General features: G+C 44.8%; 1 protein-coding gene across 5 annotated transcripts in view; it reads left to right on the top strand.

The window, feature by feature from the left end:
• Positions 1 to 19,396, top strand: part of Vps8 (VPS8 subunit of CORVET complex) — a 211,724-nt gene that overhangs the window by 6,738 nt on the left and 185,590 nt on the right. For 2 of the 5 annotated variants that reach the window (XM_085832522.1, XM_085832523.1), the window contains exons 2-5: positions 6,013 to 6,338; positions 7,015 to 7,083; positions 14,984 to 15,114; positions 16,735 to 16,828. In XM_085832522.1, the coding sequence (XP_085688648.1) occupies positions 6,186 to 6,338; positions 7,015 to 7,083; positions 14,984 to 15,114; positions 16,735 to 16,828 (447 nt within the window). In that variant the 5' untranslated portion in view covers positions 6,013 to 6,185. Of the gene's footprint in view, positions 1 to 5,959; positions 6,339 to 7,014; positions 7,084 to 14,983; positions 15,115 to 16,734; positions 16,829 to 19,396 lie in introns of all 5 variants that reach the window. The other 3 variants (XM_085832525.1, XM_021184755.3, XM_085832524.1) reach the window with 3 other exon arrangements.

Here is a 19,396-nt window from a genome sequence, read left to right on the forward strand (position 1 = left end):
GGAGATCTTGAGGCATAGTGGCTATGAAAAGTCTAGGCCCAAGCAAGGTAGTATACACCTTTAATCCCAGGAGACTAAGGCAAGGAGATCTCTGAGTTCAGGGTCAGCCTGGGACAAAACAAGACCCAGCAGATCCAGGCTTGGTGGTACACACCTTTAATCTGGGCCACACCTTCTGCTGGAAGCCTACACAAGGACATTGGAAGAAGGAAGATTCGCTCTTCTTTGCCTGCCTCTGTGTACTTGCCAGCACATCTGTTGGAACCTACTTCTACAGAAGACCAGCTGGAGCAACTAGCCTGGTGGGACTGAGCACTGGATTCTTGGACTTCCCGTTCATAGCTGACCATTGTTGGGGAGTTGGACTACAGTCTATAAGTCATCACAATAAATTCCCTGAATATAGAGAGACATCCCATAAGCTCTGTGACCCCAGAGAACCCTGACTAATACAGAAGGTCTATGTGATGTTTACAAAGCTACAAATCTTGATTGAGAGTCTTTAACCTTGAAGATTTTGGAGCTCTTGAGGAACTCATGCATGATAATATGTTTAATTTCTTGAAAATTACTGTGTCTAGGCATCATTGGTGCTTTACAGTCAGTGCAGCTGACTGTTATTACCATGGTATCCCCAGAAGAGAGGAATTGTGCTCTTCAGTCAGAGCTCCTAAGAGTCCCAGAAGCTCCAAGAGAGGAGAGAGGCAGCAGGAGAGGAGGGAGGGAGGGAGAGTGTTGGTAGGTGTCAAGTGGGAGTTCCTTGGTCTATGTAGCCAAACTGCCAGAAGCTGTGGGTAGAGCTGACTTGAAAAACTAGAACCTGGATTGTCTTTCTCCCTGATCTATGCTTTTGTAAGGATTGCTTTAATTCGTGCTAGGGAGTATAGACCTAGAATAAGAGTTCTGCCCTTAGAGGTGGGTTACCAGCGACAAATGTGTAGCTGGTGTTTTAGCTGACATTGTTGTATAACTTCTTCTGTGTAAAAGAGGGTTACTGGGACCTACTCTCTCCAAGCCCCTTTGTGCTTGGCAGCCACCACAGAAAGCACCAGTTCCCACTCTTAACAGAACAGAGAGGCTGTTCTGGGAAGGCAATGTGAACAACACAGATGTTCACACAGTTCCACTTACAGATGTAGAAATAAAAGGGGCTCAGAGCAACTGGATTGCTCAAAGTCATAGACAGGACCTGGTAAAATCTAGATTGAAACCGGATATGTGTGTGTGTGTTCATCCATGTATGTGTGTGGTTCATGCGTGTATGTGTTGTGGTTCATGCATGTATGTGTTGTGGCCAGAGGACAACTCCGCTATTCCTCCTCAGGTTCGCTCTACCTTGTTTTCTTAAAATAAGTAAGTAAGGAAATAAATAATAAATACTTCTTAAAAAGTAGTGATCAGGAGTGATCAGTTCCTTGACAGAAGTGCCTACACCTTTAAGGAGCTGGCCTTGCCTTCTGTCTGGCTGAAGCAGGGTCTCTCTTGTTCCTGCCGCTGAGCCCTCCAGGCTAGCTGGCCTGTGAGCTCTCAGGTAATTCTGTCTCTTCTCGTTCAGGAATCTGAAGATTATAAATGTGTTTCACTGTATTCAAAGTACCAATGTCTTTACAATTAAAATTTATATTAACTTATTGTCAGGGGCAATCATGTGCTACAGCACCTGTGTGGGGATCAGAGGACAGCTGTGGGAGTCTTCTTATTTCACTCCACCATCATTCTAGCAAGTGAACTCAGGTCATCCGGCTTGGGTGGGCGTGCTCTTACCAGGTGAGATGGTTCAGCCACCAAGCTACCCATCTGCCTATGTCGATTATTTTCTCTTTTTCCTTCTGTGTGGTCTTTCCCACTATTTAAAGCTGCAAAAGTACCCAGCTCCAATTGGTACATCTGAGACACAGACCCTAAAACTAAGGCTCAAGGAACATCAGGAAAGAGAGAGCATAAAGATTGTAAGAACCAGTGGCTGGAGTATTTGGTGCTAATGCAGAAAACCTGGGTTCTGTTCTCAGCACCCACGTGGTGGTTCACAACTGTCTGTAATTCCAGTTCCATGAGTTCAAAACCCTCTTCTGGCCTGTGAGGGAACTGCAAGCACATGGTGCATAGACATATATGTATAAATACATCGTTTTAAAGAAGGTTTGTAAGTTCTAGATGAGCAGGATGCCTGATGTGAGACTGTGCTTTGTAATGTGTTAGGGATGCTACACTCAGGAAGTATTAACAATATAACTGTCTAAACAAGACCTGGATAATGACCACACCAGTGGGCATGCCAATGGGGGTAGGGGAAAGTCCACAAGGCCCCACCCACCCCGAGATAAAGGACTATAGCTAGTTAGTTTGCTCCAGGCGTGAGCCCTGGATAGGTTGTCAGGTCCTAAGTAGTCAGTCTTAAACACATGTACATATAAGTAACACTAAATGACTTAGTGGGTTGTGTGTGTGTGTGTGTAATAACAACAGAGAAGAGGTCAGAAATCCCTGAGTGGGTATAAGGGACAATGGGACAATTTGAAGGTGGGAAAGGGAAAATTATGTAAATATAGTACTCATGTATGGGATTCTAAAAAAGGGTTCAGAAGAATAAAGCTCATATTTTGAGAATGTTTGAGTATTATCGTTGCTTCTGCTCAGTGGTACAGATAGTAAAAGACTATAAAGAAGTTACTTGTCATGAGTCTGAAGTTTCTGAAGGAAAGCTGTGTGAGCATCAGTGTTGCTGTTGCGCGTGTTCATTGGTAAGGAGCAGTGCGCTGAGTACCTGATCTGTTGCTTTCAGACGTTGCCAGGGAGAATGCCCTCAGCTATGTTTCCTAGAAACATAGCTTCCTATGTTTGGCATAGCATGTGTTTCAAAGATAGAACATTAGAGTTTGTTTGAAAGAAATTAGTCTGTGTTTGGAAATATTCCAGCTGCGATAGAAGAGTCAGTTTCAGTTTGTAAAAAGTCAGTTCTCACAGCTTCCCATGTCTTACTTACACTCATTAGCTATTTTTTAATACCCTGATCCAGAGGTTCTCAGCCTGTGGTTTGTGACCCTTTGGGAGTTGAACAACCCTTTCAGAGTCGCCTAAGACCACTAGAAAGCAGACTTACATTATGATTTACAACAGTAGCAAAGTTGTAGTTATGAAGAAGCAACAAAAATAATTTTATGTTGGGGGTCACTACAACATGCAACATGAGAAACAGTATTTAAGGATTGCAGCATGTGGAACCTATGGGTAAGGAGAGCCAATCACATATACAATTTTTTTCTATAAGTACATGACTAAACTGTGAAAGTTTAGTTTATAAATTAAGCATTCTATGAGATTAATAGCAATAATAATATAGAAAAATTATGCTGTAGTAAAAGTTGAATGAACGTGGCCTGTCTTGGATTCCCTTTTCCTGTGATGCTACGTACGGTATTTCAATAGCTGCATAAGTCAGGAGCTTTTACCATCTCCATAAAGGAAGTAGCTGGTGGCTTCTCTGTAGTACGGCCACCATCACCACTCTTGTGCCTTGGGGTCATTATTAGTAAGTAACTTAATAGTTATTTTGAGAGAGGCCCTGCAACATTTTGATAATTGATCTGAACCAAGACAGGGACTGAGACAAGCAGGAGAAGGGTGAACTGGATCATACAGTGGGGCAAGTGCTGTTCCCACTGGGATGGAGCAGGATGTGGGTCTTCACCATACCAAGAACAACATACGACTTAATACTTAAAAAATGTGGGAATTTTCTATTTATCATTTTTTAACTTTTTTTTTAATATGTATATTTTAATGTAGGGGTACTCTGTCTGCCTATACACCTACCTGCCAGAAGAGGGCATCTGATCCTTTTATACATGGTTGTGAACCACCATTAGGTTACTGGGAATTAAACTCAGGACCTGTGGATGAGCATCCAGTGTTCTTAACCGATGAGCCTTCTCATCAGCCCCATTTAACATTTTTAACTCAAGATTGAATGAAAAGCTGAAAAAGAAAAAGTGAGACAGTGTATCTACTGGCTGTAGGAAGGACGCCATGCTGTGGTGAACACCTTAGAGAGCAGCATGAGGACGCCATGCTGTAGTGAACACCTTAGAGAGCAGCATGAGGACGCCATGCTGTGGTGAACACCTTAGAGAGCAGCATGAGGACGCCATGCTGTGGTGAACACCTTAGAGAGCAGCATGAGGACGCCATGCTGTGGTGAACACCTTAGAGAACAACATGAGGACGCCATGCTGTGGTGAACACCTTAGAGAGCAGCATGAGGACGCCATGCTGTGGTGAACACCTTAGAGGGCAGCATGAGGACAGCATGCTGTGGTGAACACCTTAGAGGGCAGCATGAGGACGCCATGCTGTGGTGAACATCTTAGAGAACAACATGAGGACGCCATGCTGTGGTGAACACCTTAGAGAGCAGCATGAGGACGCCATGCTGTGGTGAACACCTTAGAGAGCAGCATGAGGACACCATGCTGTGGTGAACACCTTAGAGAGCAGCATGAGGACGCCATGCTGTGGTGAACACCTTAGAGAGCAGCATGAGGACGCCATGCTGTGGTGAACACCTTAGAGGGCAGCATGAGGACGCCATGCTGTGGTGAACACCTTAGAGAGCAGCATGAGGACGCCATGCTGTGGTGAACACCTTAGAGAGCAGCATGAGGACGCCATGCTGTGGTGAACACCTTAGAGAGCAGCATGAGGACACCATGCTGTGGTGAACACCTTAGAGAGCAGCATGAGGACGCCATGCTGTGGTGAACACCTTAGAGGGCAGCATAAGGACGCCATGCTGTGGTGAACACCTTAGAGAGCAGCATGAGGACGCCATGCGGTGGTGAACACCTTAGAGAGCAACATGAGGACGCCATGCTGTGGTGAACACCTTAGAGAGCAACATGAGGACGCCATGCTGTGGTGAACACCTTAGAGAGCAGCATGAGGACGCCATGCTGTGGTGAACACCTTAGAGAACAGCATGAGGACACCATGCTGTGGTGAACACCTTAGAGGGCAGCATGAGGACGCCATGCTGTGGTGAACACCTTAGAGAACAACATGAGGACGCCATGCTGTGGTGAACACCTTAGAGAGCAGCATGAGGACAGCATGATGCTTTGCTTTGTTGTCACTGCTGTGGAGTATTTCTTTTGGTCACGTTTACAAGACAAAAGTAAGCAGACTGAAAAATTTTATCTAGTTGAAACACAATATAAAGACATTCAAAATGAAATTTAAACATGAGCCTTTTTGTTGTTTTTGTTTTTCCAAGACAGGGTTTCTCTGTTGTAGCACTGGCTGTCCTGGAACTCACTCTGTAGTCCAGGCTGGCCTTGAACTCAGAGAACTGCCTGCCTCTGCCTCTCAAGTGCTGGGATTAAAGGCATGCGCCACCACTGCCCAGCTAACATTAAATGTTTAGTGCTTTTAAAAATACAGTTTTAATTTTCTAGACATGAACATTTTTCAGGCTTACCAGTTTATCTTTTTTTAAAAAATGTATAATACAAGGTCTTATTTTGGGCTGTGAAATACACAGAAAAATGTATACATTTCTGGATGTTTTTCTGTGACTGGTTTTGTGTAATTATTTTATCCTGGGGTCACTGTTGACTCCACCTTGTAAATCAGCTCATGGGTTGGCCAGTGTGCTGTTAAATAACTCAGTATCTGTCCTGGGCATATATACTCAGCTGCTCAAAGTTGATGACAACCAAGCCCAGTCTTTGTGCTTCCTGTTGGGGAGCCGGAGAGCAGCCCTGAGGTCCCAGAAGAGAAGGACGGGTTAACTAGAAGCTTTGGCACCAGTTTGCCCTCTGACTGCAGGTATATAAATCTGCTTGGATGCTGTCTTGGACCCACCATGTTTCATGCCATTATTACTTGTCTCTTGACTTGGGTGAACTTCCAGGCTCATACTTCTCCAAGTCTGAGCTAAAATTCCCCCTCTGTATTCTCGTAGGAACCCTTCAGCCACATCCTACCTTCCACACCTTTCTTTTTGCCTGCCAACAGATGACCAAGTGGAATCTCATCAAGGGTGTCTCTGAAATGTCCAGCTGAGAAGAAGATGTCTAGGTAACACCTGCCTCCCTACCAAAGAGATTATCGTTTGGATCTCTGCAATCCAAGGCCAAACGCAAGAAACAATTGCTCGGATTGGTTGAATCCAGCTATCGAAAGCAAATATGGAAAGTGAACCAGACCAGGAGCATTTGGAACAGAACCTGTGCGCCAGGGCTGTGGAAGAAGAGTTGAACAAGTCTTTTAATTTAGAAGCTTCCCTTTCAAAATTCTCTTGCATAGATCTGGATAAGGAGCTGGAGTTCAGAAATGATCTGGTAAAAGTTTAACTTTCTTCAAGTGGATGATTTTTGCCAAACTTGGGGTAGTGTGCTTAGTGACCCACGTATCATTTTTGCGTGCCTGGTTATTGGGAGGCGGTACGGTTTTACAAGGTCCCATCAGTCTGTTACCGTTTACAGGGCACTCTGGTGTCCTGGAGTTTATACTGGTAATCCACTTTATAGATGAAGACAGTGGTGTGCAGCTGTGCAGAGTGCCTTCTCTAGGCCACTCAGATGATTGGAGTATTAGAGTTCCTACCTTACACCTCATTTGCTTGCTTTCTTGATTGAATATCAATGGTTTCTGTGACTATGAGAGTATTTAATGACAACTTTTTTTTTAAGCTTAGTCATTCTTTACCATGAAATTCTGTGACATGCTTTGGCACGTCAGTTAGGTTTCAAGTCTATAAAGTTGGGAAAGGAGGGTCTGGCATGAGATGTGGTGTTTTGTCATCCTAATCCAGGAGGTACAGAAGTCCTGCAAATTTCTAGAAAGGTCTAGGTCTGTCAGTCAGGGTGTGTTGCCGAGCATGGGGACAGGGATTACTGAGTTGAACCTGTGATCCAGTTAGCAGTAAGTTTGCCCTTTGACAGAGGTTCTTAGTCATTTCAATATTTCACCGTTATAAGAGGAAAACCTCGTGTGAACTTTCATTTCTTTACTTAGATCGATGACAAGGAGTTTGATATTCCTCAGGTGGACACCCCTCCAACTCTGGAAAGCATTCTTAATGAGGTAAGTCAATGTTACTGCTCACTGCCGATCTGTGACATTGAGTTTTCATACATTTTGGGTTAGTTGCAGTGTGTGTATTTGGATGTATACTGTCCAGTATGGTAGCCACTAGTTACAGGTGTCAACTTAAAACTTATGTTAAGCCACGCATGGTGGTGCACGCCTTTAATCCCAGCACTCGGGAGGCGGAGGCAGGCGGATTTCTGAGTTCGAGGCCAGCCTGGTCTACAGAGTGAGTTCCAGGACAGCCAGGGCTACACAGAGAAACCCTGTCTCAAAAAAACCAAAAAAAAAAAAAAAAACCAAAACCCAACAAAACCCCTTGTGTTAATCATAGTCCTTAATACTTCAGTTTCTCAGTTGTACAAGCCCCGTTTCAGAAGCTCAGTAGCCATGTGTGGCTAGTGCCTACTGTAGTGGTCAGCAAAGACTCAGTGTCTTCATCATGGCAGGCAGCTCTGCTGGCCAGCAATAATCTATGTCTTGTTCATCTTTTGCCCTTTTCCCAGCTGTTCTGTTACCTTTCTGGGTGGGTGGGTGGGGGTGTCCATGAGTAAATGTGAGTTCACGTGAGATAAGGTACCAGTGATAGACCAAGAAAAGATTCTATGCAAGTCCAACTTGGCAAGCCAGTAAGTTTATTTGGCTTACTTTGAAGAGAATACATGACTCAAATATAGTCAATAAAAATTCCCACCCCAGCTTTCATCCATCATGAAAGTTAGTCAGAGTTCTCTAGAGAGACAGAAATTATAGAACACACACACACACACACACACACACACGATATATAAAATATAGAGGATGAGATTATATAGGTATTTTAGAATGGCTGTGTCTAGGTAGTTCAACAGTGGCTGACTACCAACTGAAAGTGCAAGAATCCAGTAGATGTTTAGTTTACAAGGCTGGCTGTCTCACCTGATCTTCAGTATATGCCAAACTCTTGAAGAAGAAGTGAAAGGATGGACTTGCCATCAAGAGTCTAAGAGCAAGCAGGCAAAGAGCAAGCCTCCTCCTTCCATGTCTTTTATAAAAGCTGCCACCAAGAGGGTGTGGCCCAGACTAAAGTGGGTGTGGCCCAGACTAAAGTGGGTGTGGCCCAGACTAAAGAGGGTGTGGCCCAGACTAAAGTGGGTGTGGCCCAGACTAAAGTTGGATCATCCCTCCTCAAAAAAGATCTGGGTCACAAATGGGTCTTCTCACGTCAGATGATTTAGTAGGAAAAAATAATCCCTCGCAGGTGTACTCAGCTGCTTGGGTTTAGTTAATTCCAGATGTAGTCAAGTTGACAATGAAGAATAGCCATCACGTCTGATTTTCTTCTTCCTATATACTCTTGGATCTTTCCAAACTACCTGTACCAGTGAGACAAGAGGCCAGTGCAGGCGCAAGCCCAGGTGTGGTGGTTTGAATGAGAATGGCTCCCATAGGCCGTATTGAGTGCTTGGTCTTAGTTGGTGAAACTATTTGGGAAGGATTAGGAGGTGTGGCCTTGTTTGAGTAGGTGTGTTATTGGGGGTGAGCTTTGAGGTTTCAGAAGCTGCTGTTCTGCCTTCCATTATGATCATGAACTCTAACCCTCTGAGAATGTAAGGCCTGTGTAAACTCTTCTATAAGTGAGACAATGGTGACCCTCTCTCCATTCCTGCTCTATACCTGCAGAGCCAGGGTTATCTCTGCTTGTGATAGCAGTGGCACAGTCATGATAGCTCCTGAGGTGAAAGCTGTTCACAGCACTCCATTCCTCTCCTGTGGCTCCTGCAAGCTTTCTGGCTTCTCTTCCACTATATTACCTGAGTTGTGAAGGGCTGATATGTACAGGAGTACACACTGAGAGTGGGTCATCACACCATAGCAATGGTCACTGAATTTCAGCAGTTTCATTATTATGAGTCACCGCTGTGTGTAACCACATCCCACAGCAAATAACCTTCCTCCATAACCAAGGCTGTCTGCAACAGACGTCAGACACAGTGTTTAGAAGGCAGTTATCCAGGCGTGTCATACCCATTTCACAATGTAATCACAGTAACCTGCCCTGGCCGTTGTCATTTCCTCAGGTAAAGGGTACAAAACACAGTTTTTCTTCTGTGGAGAGGCCTTTAAACTCACTCACTAACACTTGGTTGTGTCCGTAGCAGCTGTACCATTAGTGTACATCTTTCAAGATGTACCATTTTTCAACTATTGATAGTGGAGCACACGGTTCCTAACTAGCAGGCCTGTTAGTGACAGTTATCAGCAGCCTGGATAGCACCTTCTGGTACTACAAAAGCCAGACGCCAAGGAGGACAGGAGGGCACGGCATCTCATTATAGATGGTTGTGAGACACCATGTGGTTGCTGTGAATTGAACTCAGGACCTCTGTAAGAGTGGTCAGTGCTCTTAACCACTGAGCCATCTCTCCAGCCCACATTTTAAGTTTTTACGTAGGTATTCTTGTGCTCTGGACAAACCTTCTGCAGTGAAATGTTATTAATTTATTTATTAATTTTATGAATGTATTTAGAATTAATAATTTCTAACACAAAATCCTTTATTTAGAGGGAAGGACATTATTTTCAGCCAGTTTGGTTAACATAATTGCATTTTTGTTGGAGCTATCATACTTAGAATAGAATATGATCTTAATGGCCTTATTTGCATGTCTTTACACAAACATTGTCAATAAAAATAATGCTTCTATGGGAGAAGCCATCTCAGTAGTCAAGAGCACTTGTCGCTCTGCAGAGGACTTGGGTTCAGTTCTCAGTACTTACATGGTGTCTCACAACCATCCTTAACTTCATTTCCAAGGAATCTGATGCCCTCTTCATAGCTCCTTAGACACTAGGCACACACATGGTGTGCATTCATATGTGAGGTCAGAACACTCATATATATAATAGAAAAATAAATAAGTCTAATTTTTTATTTTCATTTTAATAATCTAAAAATAATAAAAAAATTTTCTAAGAATGAGACTGTCATCCATCATGCAAGCAAACTGTCCCAGAACAACTTTCTTGTCCCCGAGGTACAGTAAATTCTGTTGTTGATGTAACTCACTGAGAAGGTAATGCAGTTATTGTGAGTGTTACAGCTCTGAGGGAGAAGGTTTCCCCAATGCCAATGTTGCAACTCTGAAGGAAAGATATCCTGGCAGTCAGGAGCCAAGGAATACCACAAAGTCTTACCGCACAACAAACCTCACTCGGGATTCACTGGAAGGGAAAAACCCAGGAGGTGGCTGCCTCTGCTCTTGTGAGAACCACTGGCAACTGAGCAAAAGGCAGGCTTTATGTAGGGTTCCTGGGGGTCAAGGGGAGAGTTTTCCATGGTAGCGATTTCCAGAGTGAGGATTGGTGAGATATCAAGTCCTGAGCTTAGGGTGAGCCCATTGCTGGGTTTTCAAAACCTGGAAGTGAGCTCAGACTTTTTATCCTATAGTTACCACCTTGAGTATAATTTGGTGCCTATGTATTAGGTCTCTGTGGTAGATGCTGGCATTAAATAGTGCCATATGACAGCCTCTGTCCTTGAGAGACAAATGGGACTTGAAAATGGGCAGGTTTAGGAAGATAGGAGGTAAATAAGAGAAAGAAAAAGTAATAAAATCATTGTGAAGACTGAGAAGTTATTCTCCACCAATGAAATGAGCCAATTCAAGCTGAATTATATATCTAAAGTAAGTATATAAAGGGAAGCTGCCAATCATGGGCGGGTTCACTGGTCCCACAAGGCCAGGGAAATCTCCATGAGGAGTCAGACAGCAGGGAGGGGACAGAGGAAGAGAAGAGTGTGCGTATTCAAGTAGAGAGAGAATGCAGATGGGGGGAAGACCACAAGGTTTGGATTATATAGGAAAGAGCTCCCAGCCCCTGGGCTGGAAAGTTCAGGGCAGAGGGCAGGGTATTCCAGCCATGCCCTGTAATAGGTAGGGACTGAAGGATGCTGGGAGAACCTGGAGGCCAGGTCCACTTTGGCATGTTAAACATGGACCTCAGCCCCTTGTCCTGGGTCTGAAGGCCAACAAAGACTATCAGGAGTCATTAAAGAAAATTATTAACAAACCAAAAAAGGCAGCAGCGTAAATAAGCTCTTTCTCTAGAATATTATATGTATGTATTCTAAAATGTTCATTATATCAACCTGAGGGAGGCTGGCCACAAATGAACCTAAGGTGTTTTTAAAATGGAAAGATAGTAACTTGTGAGACATTGTGAACTCAAGACTCAGCACATGAAAGGATGACATTGCCAGGCCTTGAAATCACTGCCTCTTGGGTCCTAAGTTGGAAGTTACATTCTCTAACACAAACTTTTTTCTTGTCCCTTTCTTCCACTAAACTTGTTCTTTGACCTTGCCATGACCTTGTCTCTTGGCCTTTCATAATCTCAGGGTAATGTTGGGTTCACTTCAGTTCTGCTGTTGAGTAGCTAGGGATATCTTGTGAACATCTTGGGGTGTGCGCACAGCCCAGGGAACGAATCGTAAATGTGCATCATGGAGGCACTTACCAACCGAGCAGCCTGCGCAGTAGAGTGCACAGCCTGTCCTTACCTATGAACAACAACCTGTGCAGTAGAGTACGCAGCCTGTCCCAGAAGCTCCTCTTGGGCTTCAGCACCAAGGTCTAGAATAACTGTGACTCCAGCTTCTACCTGCATGGACTGGTTTGTATGCCTAACCTTACATACAGGATAGTGTACTCTTGTGTATGTATGTGTATGTACATGTATGTGCGAGGCACACATACCTGCGTCACTGACTTTTCCCTAGTACAGTGTTCTGAGGTTTTGTCATGTCTTATTGTAACAGTTTACCCTTCACTATGGCTCTTTCTTTATCTATCTCATCTGTTCATCCTCCTGTTGATAGACATTCATGTGGTTACAGCTGAGGATAATTCTATCATGTCTTGTGTTCACACAGCTACATTCTCACATTTTTCTTGTGCATGCCCTTTAGAATTGGTAAGCAATCATGCGTAACTTGGCTTTTAAGAACACTGCCACAGGCTGTCAAAGTGTTCCTTTAATATGTTCTTTAAGAGAAGTGTACCAGAGGTCTGGTGGTTTATGTGCCTGTTAACTGTTGAATTTGTGTGTCCCTCTTTGGTCTTTTATACTTACTGAAAGGTGCATAGTGACTTTAATTTTAATTTCTCTGAAGATTGATGACATTAGATGCCTCGAAGTGGGTTTTGTTCATTTGAATATCTCGTGGAAAACTTTTTTCTAAAAGTGATTTGTGGGCGTCTTTGTATCACATGTAACCCACAACGCCTGTCTTCTTTCACTCTGCTTATTTTTACACCACTATTGTTTCCATTTGATACTCAGGAACTATATTATCAGAGTTCAGCTTTCTAACCTTTCCCATTGTGACTCCCATTGTTTGTTTCCTGTGTTTCAGAAAATCTAGCCATTCTGAGGCCATGATGATATTGTTTTGTTTGTTCCAAAATCTGTATTGTTTTCCCTTTCACATTTGGATCTGTGATTCATCTGGATTTTTTTCTGTGTGTATCAATATGAGGTATGATCTGATACCATTTGCTGGAGAGAATATTCTTGGTTGTAATGTCACCTTTGCTATAGCTCAGAGGATCATCTATTTGAGAGTTGATTTAATTCCTCTGTCTGACTGCCCCAGTGTCACATTCTAAGATTGGAACTTTAGATCTTAAGTCTGACAATGTAGCTTAGTGGTAGAACATGTGCCTAGCATGTAAGGCCCTGGATTCATCACACACATACATACACACACACACACATATACACACACATACACACACACACACACACAGACTCAGATGACATACAGACACACATACATATATATATATACACACACCCATAGACTCAGAGATGCACATACATGTATGTACACACAGGCATATGCACACATGTACACAACATGCTCATAAATCTAAATAAACCACATATCAGTAAATAAACAAAACAAACATAGGCCTTGATAGCCAGTGGTTGGGGTCTCCCAGCTCTCTTGCCATTGAGAATGACCTCTAAGTTTTGTATTTTCACCATGCAAGGTTCAGGGCTTCCCTCGAGAACACTGTTCAACTTAATAAGAGCGTCTGGGTTTTACATAGTTTGGGGAAAGTTGACATCTCTACTGTGTAGCATTGGCTTCCTCAATCCTTTTATTTCCTTCTCCATTTCTTTCAGTAAGCCTGGCTTTTCTCAGGTGATCTGTTCTATTTAATTATGTGTCCAGGCTACTTAAGAAAATCAAACCAGGCTTTGATTGACTCTCCTGCCTGTGACCTTTACCCTGTAGTTCTTATTTCCAAATCATTTCCTTTTCCTACAGCAATTGTGGCAGTCTCTCTCAGCTCTCAAGTAACTGTCTCCTTGCCAAGTACAAACTCATTCTTAGCAGACATATGTGTGGTGGAGAATTCTGGAATGTAGTGAAATTATAGACTCCTTTATGTTGATGTTGAAGATAGATTTCAGAGCCATAACCACATGGCACTTAAAGCTGTGGTTATGAAGAAGCTTGCTTAAGTAGGGAGTGTCTGAGTAGCAGGAGAAGGGGGCTACACATATTCCTGGGGATTAGCAGTTTAGTGGTGAGCTGAGGAGAAGCTAGGAAACATGACCTGAGAGTCCAGGAAGAGGCACATCTGTGGGGAACCAAGGAGAGAGTTTCCAGTAGGGAATGGCCAGTAGAGAGTGTGGCATGGAAGCCGCTGACTGAGGGTGGGCAGCGGCTAGGACCTAGGACTTTCTGCTGGTCAGCTCTGCTGGTCAGCAGCTCAGTGAGACGAGAGTGGAGTAATGAGCATGAACGACTTCCCTGGAACACTGACTGGAAAGTGTCTTCCTTGATTCAGAGCCGACTGCATAGCCAGCTCCTCTTCTCTACTGCTTGCATAGATAAAAGTCCATCAGGAGTATCCCCTCCTCCATGCCCCTCAACACAGACACCCTGGAATCATCTGCCACTTTTTACCTGCCCTGCCCCTCCCCTTGTTTAAAGGTTACCAAGGGCCCTGATTTTAGCGTAGTTCTGTCTCTTTCTGCATGGCTCCCTTAGCCTCAGCCATCCTCAGCTGCATTCTTTTCTTCGTTGGTCTACCTGGTCTTTAACATTCCCCCTGCCATAGCTTCTCCCTGTCCCCTTCATTCAGCATGTGACCCCATTTATCTTTCTAAAACAGGGTTCCCATCTCGTCTCTGCTCCTTAAAAGTCTTGCTAGACTTCTCGCCACCCAGTGTAGATGGCACTCTAGTGAATAAATACGTGGGTACTGTTACATGCCTCGCCTCGTAATAGCTACTGCAGATACAGTAGCAGACAAGGCAGACATAGGCCCTCCAACATGATGGAAAACAACACCTTTTATAGCCTGGACCCCAGCTCCTCTGTCTGACCTTCTTCTGTTTCTGCTCATATACTCCAGCCACTTATGGCAACTTCCTTCGCCCCCAGTAAAACCCATGCTATGAGATCAAGGTTTCTGCGCATGTGTGTCCCATCCAGAATGCCTTTCTTCTGTATACCTGTCATGTTTTCATGGCAGACATTTGCAGGCAGGTGGCATTTGCTTTCTTCTAATTAGCCAGTGCTTGTTAGTCTCAGTAAAGCATCCCACAGCCTGGAGTTATAAAGGTATTTGCAGCTAACAGTGGTCTGCATGGCTGCTCTGCTTCTTCTGCTGTAAGAGAACTCTTTGGAGTTCATGAACTCTTTAGAGAGTGATCTCTGTGTGGACTCATTCTGGGAGTCCTGCGCCATGCCTCTCTGTGAATGAGGATGTATGGAAGGGAAGGGAAGAGCAGAAGCAGGCCCTGGGGTGCTGTGGGGAGACCAACAGTGCCTGGCTCCCTTTGGTGCAGAGAATTTGCAGTCTTGAGTTTATGGCTGCATCTTCTTTTAATGTAGACGGACGATGAAGATGAGTCTTTCATTCTGGAGGACCCTACCTTGTTAAACGTCGACACCATCGACTCTCACTCTTACGATACCTCATCTGTGGCGAGCTCAGACAGCGGCGACAGGGCCAACCTAAAGAGGTAAGTATTCTTGTAAATCATACTTACGCTTGGCTAAAGTGTACAGTTACTTACAGTCACTAGCTTTATGGTACAGTCTAACATGACTTTTTAAAGCCAGCGTCTTCATGATGCAGTATAGTTTCATTATTTAAAGTAACTGTCTTCATGCTACAGTGTAATTAATCAGCTGTTGGAGGGGGCATAGCCTAGTTGGGGCACACTCTTCAGAGCTTGGCTGCCTGGCAGACCATGATACTGCACTCCCCCGCACCCACTTTCCAAGGTCAGCTCCAGAATTCTTCATTTCCTTGGAGCAGTTTCAGAGGAGACTCTCAGAGATGATTAAAAGTCAGGGGAAAAGGCTTCGAACTCTAAATAACTTCAGTTTGGGCTGTTTTCACGTTCCAGATTCTTGTGAGAACATGAAGTGTTCTTTCGTGAGAGGCGTGGAGGAAGTGCCGCGTGAACCGCTTTATTGAATCCACGTGTGGCTGGACTGCTGCCCACGTGCTCGGTGTTCCTCCTCTTGTGTCAGGGCTGTATTCCTGAGGCTGCCATCTTGGACGGGGATCCTTGTAGGGGTGCCCACCTCCTCATTATAGCTTAGTGCTTTGCGAACAGACTGGTGTCTTTGATGGCCTGAATTCCCTGTTTAAAAGCCATGGTATTCTCTTGCTGCCAATCAGGAGTGTCTGACCTTTTGATATTGTCACAGGTTCTTACTTGAGAACCGTGCAACTTAGGTGAAAAAAAATCACACCTACATAATCTCGTCAGAGCTTGAACAGCCTCCTGATTTTGTGTGAACTGTGTTGGTGGTGCTCTTGGGCAGGAGTTGGACGTGACTGGTACTTGATAGCCAGAAGTCCTTGGTGGTATCAGTCTTGGCACCGTTACCACTTGGAGCCTGTCTATGCCTGTTTGTGGTCGTTTCCCCACACTGTGTCCTAACATCCTCATCCATCGGGAACTGGACAGCTCTTTCCTGGTAGCTGTGCCTCATAGCTTCCAATAAGCAGGACACATTCTCCATTTGCATGGCATTCTGTGCTTTCATCTTTATGAGCTGTCTATCAGCTAAGGGACAGACAGCTATCCCTTAGGACGGCCTGTGACTTCATTCTTGGGATCAGCAGAGCACACTTTTACTTTGAATGGGAACGCCCCATTAATGTGTGGTAAAAGTTTAAGGATCCCTTTAGGATGGCGGAGTGAAAGGAGCCATAAGCAGGAGCAACAGAGCGAGTGACAAGTGTGGGTGAGGGCGTTGGGAAGGTGTTCCAAGTTGTCACAGTTAGGGGGAGGAAGGAGGACAGAGGCCCTCAGGCAAGCAGGTGATGCAGACTCAGCAGCAGGAGGGCTGCCTGATTCTGTCAGGCGGGCAGTGGGAGATGAATGTTAGTTCACTCTTTTTCTTGCCTGAGCCTCAAGGTGGGTCAGAGCACACCGGAATGCTGCTCTTTTAGGCTTTTATGCATCTTTTAATATCAATTAACAATAATAACTACATAATGATTAATAATTAATCACAGCAACACAGTGTTACTTTCTATTTTTTAAATGTATTTTCTTCTTTCAGAGCTGTGGGATCCTGCCTTTTCAGCCCTTCGATCTGTTAAATGTTTCTCTCTATCTTAGGAAGAAGAAGTTACCGGACTCTTTCTCGCTGCATGGGTCGGTTATGCGACATTCACTTCTAAAGGGGATATCTGCACAGATCGTGTCCGCAGCCGTGAGTGTCCGTTCTCCCCACAGCCTGACCTGTAGGGATGCAGTAGGATGAGCGCTGACCAGGCTTTGCTCTTCTCCTGCCTCGAAGTTTAGGAAGAATACAGTGTTTGGCTTGTATGGCTTTTCTGATTACTTTTGACTTGTAAGACATGGCCATACATCTTGACAGAGGAATTAATGTACCCGTGAGAATAAAGGTTGCGGGCATTTCAGTGTGCCCAAGTGAAGCCCATTGGTAAGCCGGGAGGACGCTGTCTGCTCTCTCCTTGAGCTTCTTCCCAGGTCTGTTGCTGTCCTGTTCCTGAGTCTGGCTGAGGTGAAGTGCTTGCTCTTCAGCCTCTCTATGGACAGATGGCGGATTGGGATCTCTTATAACCAAGTGCTGCTGTGAAGGGAGGTGAGCGCCGTTGTACGATGGCTGCAGCGGCAGGGTTGTGGCCTCCTCTGCAAATGCTTTAGAATACTGGGACAGTACGTGGAAGTGGCTAGCAACACTGAGTCACTGGGCACTCTCCACGCTCCCCTCTGACCTCACAGCCCGTGCCTAAGTCCGTTTTCTGAGTTCAGCAGTCCTGTGCATGATATGGAAGGCAGTATAAAGAGATGAGGACAGCAGGGACTTCAATGTTGTTTGTGTTGTTTCCATGGAGTTTAGTTAACAGTTCATATATTTAAGTTGGAACAGGGTGAGACAGTAGGAGTCATGACGTGCGCTTGTTCTGTTTTCAGTTCTGTCAGAGAACTCACTTTTGCAGGTAGGAAATGGTGTTCGTCCTGGGCAGCTAGGGTGTCCTGAGCCGGCTGATGCACATAGCCTCAGACATGATGTTACATAGAGAAAGCCACGTCGTGGAGACTGGGCAGTGCCCGTCCTCTGTTAGGTGGAGAGGAACTCATACTTGCCAGAATGGAAACCACCTGTTGAGGATCATGTTTCCATGACATTTTCTGAATTTAATCCTTATGTAGGTGATGAAAGTCATTCCTTTCAAAAATCAAGACGAACCAGGGCAGTCATTTGACCCACCTGTGCAGTTTAAAAAATATTTTGAGTAGTGGAGACTGAGCTAGAACTCAGACACTGAGCGCTGATTAGTTAAGCCTGTTGTTTAGAAGGGGTTCCCTGCGCCGTGTGGCGGCAGTTCTGATAAGCCCCAGAGTGTCAGCACTCTGCTCTCTCTGCACATCGCTCTGGCTAGCCGCTTTGACGTGTCCGGATAGTGCTGCTCTTGGCGCGCCCGCTGGGCTTGCTTCTCTGACCTCGGATTAGCAGCTCTTGGTGAAGTTGCATGCTTCTCTGATGGCTGGCTTATTAACATGTAAAGCTGTGGTGGCTTATTAACATGTAAAGCTGGCTCTCTGGGGGGTGCTCTCCCTGGATGGCTGCTCAGTTGTGGCTTTAGCCCTGTGCAGCGATTCTATCAGGCCTGTTTGCACCTTGAGCATCCTGACTTTGGAGTCCATGGATGAAAAACACTTTGGAAACATGATATTTTTGAGTCTTACTGTTTAGTTTTGGGACCCATCTCAAAGTAATGTGACATATGACTATATTTAAAATACATTGGGATTACATTGTTAAGGAATATCCCATTTTAAGGATGAACCTAAGTAAGGTACTATACATGCCTCAGCACAGTGTTTTATTATTGTTTGAAAACATGCCCACTGTGTCAGACTCTCGTGGGGTGACTGCTAAAATGCAGGTTTTTGGATCACCTTCTGACTCGAGCCATTAGTGGAAGAGCACTGGGACTTGCATTCTCAGTAATATCCCAGCAGGGTCAGGGTGGCTTTCAAGAAGCACTGCCCTGGGTGCTGCAGCACTGTCACTAATTGCATAATTTAATTATGAATTTTGTCCTTCCCTTCCTCTCCTCCATCTCCCCCTCCCTCACTCCCACTAGCTGTGCCTTAGCTCACTGCTCAGCACCCAACCTGTGCCTTAGCTCACTGCCTAGCCACCCCACTAGCTGTGCCTTAGCTCACTGCTCAGCACCCAACCTGTGCCTTAGCTCACTGCTCAGCCACCCCACCTCTGCTTTAGCTCACTGCCCAGCCAGGCCACTTGACTTTCCCATTTTTGTCTTTCTCATTCATCTCGATTTCGAGAGTGTTTTTATTTTTTAGTTAGCATAGAAGATTGAAGGTTTCCTTATGGCATTTTGATAACATTTACTTTTGGTCTACCCATCCATCCCCTACACCCTTCTCCTTCATTTTCCTGCTCCACCCCAGGAGAATTCCAATTTAGTGTTGAAATGATTCCCACATCTGTCCTTTATATCTTCTGAAGTCAGATGGCTTCTGCATTCATTTGAATGTGGTTCATGCTTTTCATCTGAGCTCTCTCATCCCTGCTTTCTCCATGCAGGGCAGAGTACAAATCGTGCATGAGGTATTTATGTCAATCCATGGTCAGCTCTGGACGTTGGGTGAAGGTGCTGCCCCAGTGCAGTGTCGCCCAAGCTGTGCTGATTGCCTCAGGCTATGTCCACAGGACGTGTGCTAGGATTAATAGAGCAGGACTTGTCAGTTTTCAGAATGCATGGAGATTACTATCAGACAG

This window comes from Mus caroli, unplaced genomic scaffold, assembly GCF_978045245.1.
Source record: "Mus caroli unplaced genomic scaffold, Mus_caroli_1 scaffold_17, whole genome shotgun sequence".
In the NCBI taxonomy this organism is placed as follows: domain Eukaryota; kingdom Metazoa; phylum Chordata; class Mammalia; order Rodentia; family Muridae; genus Mus; species Mus caroli.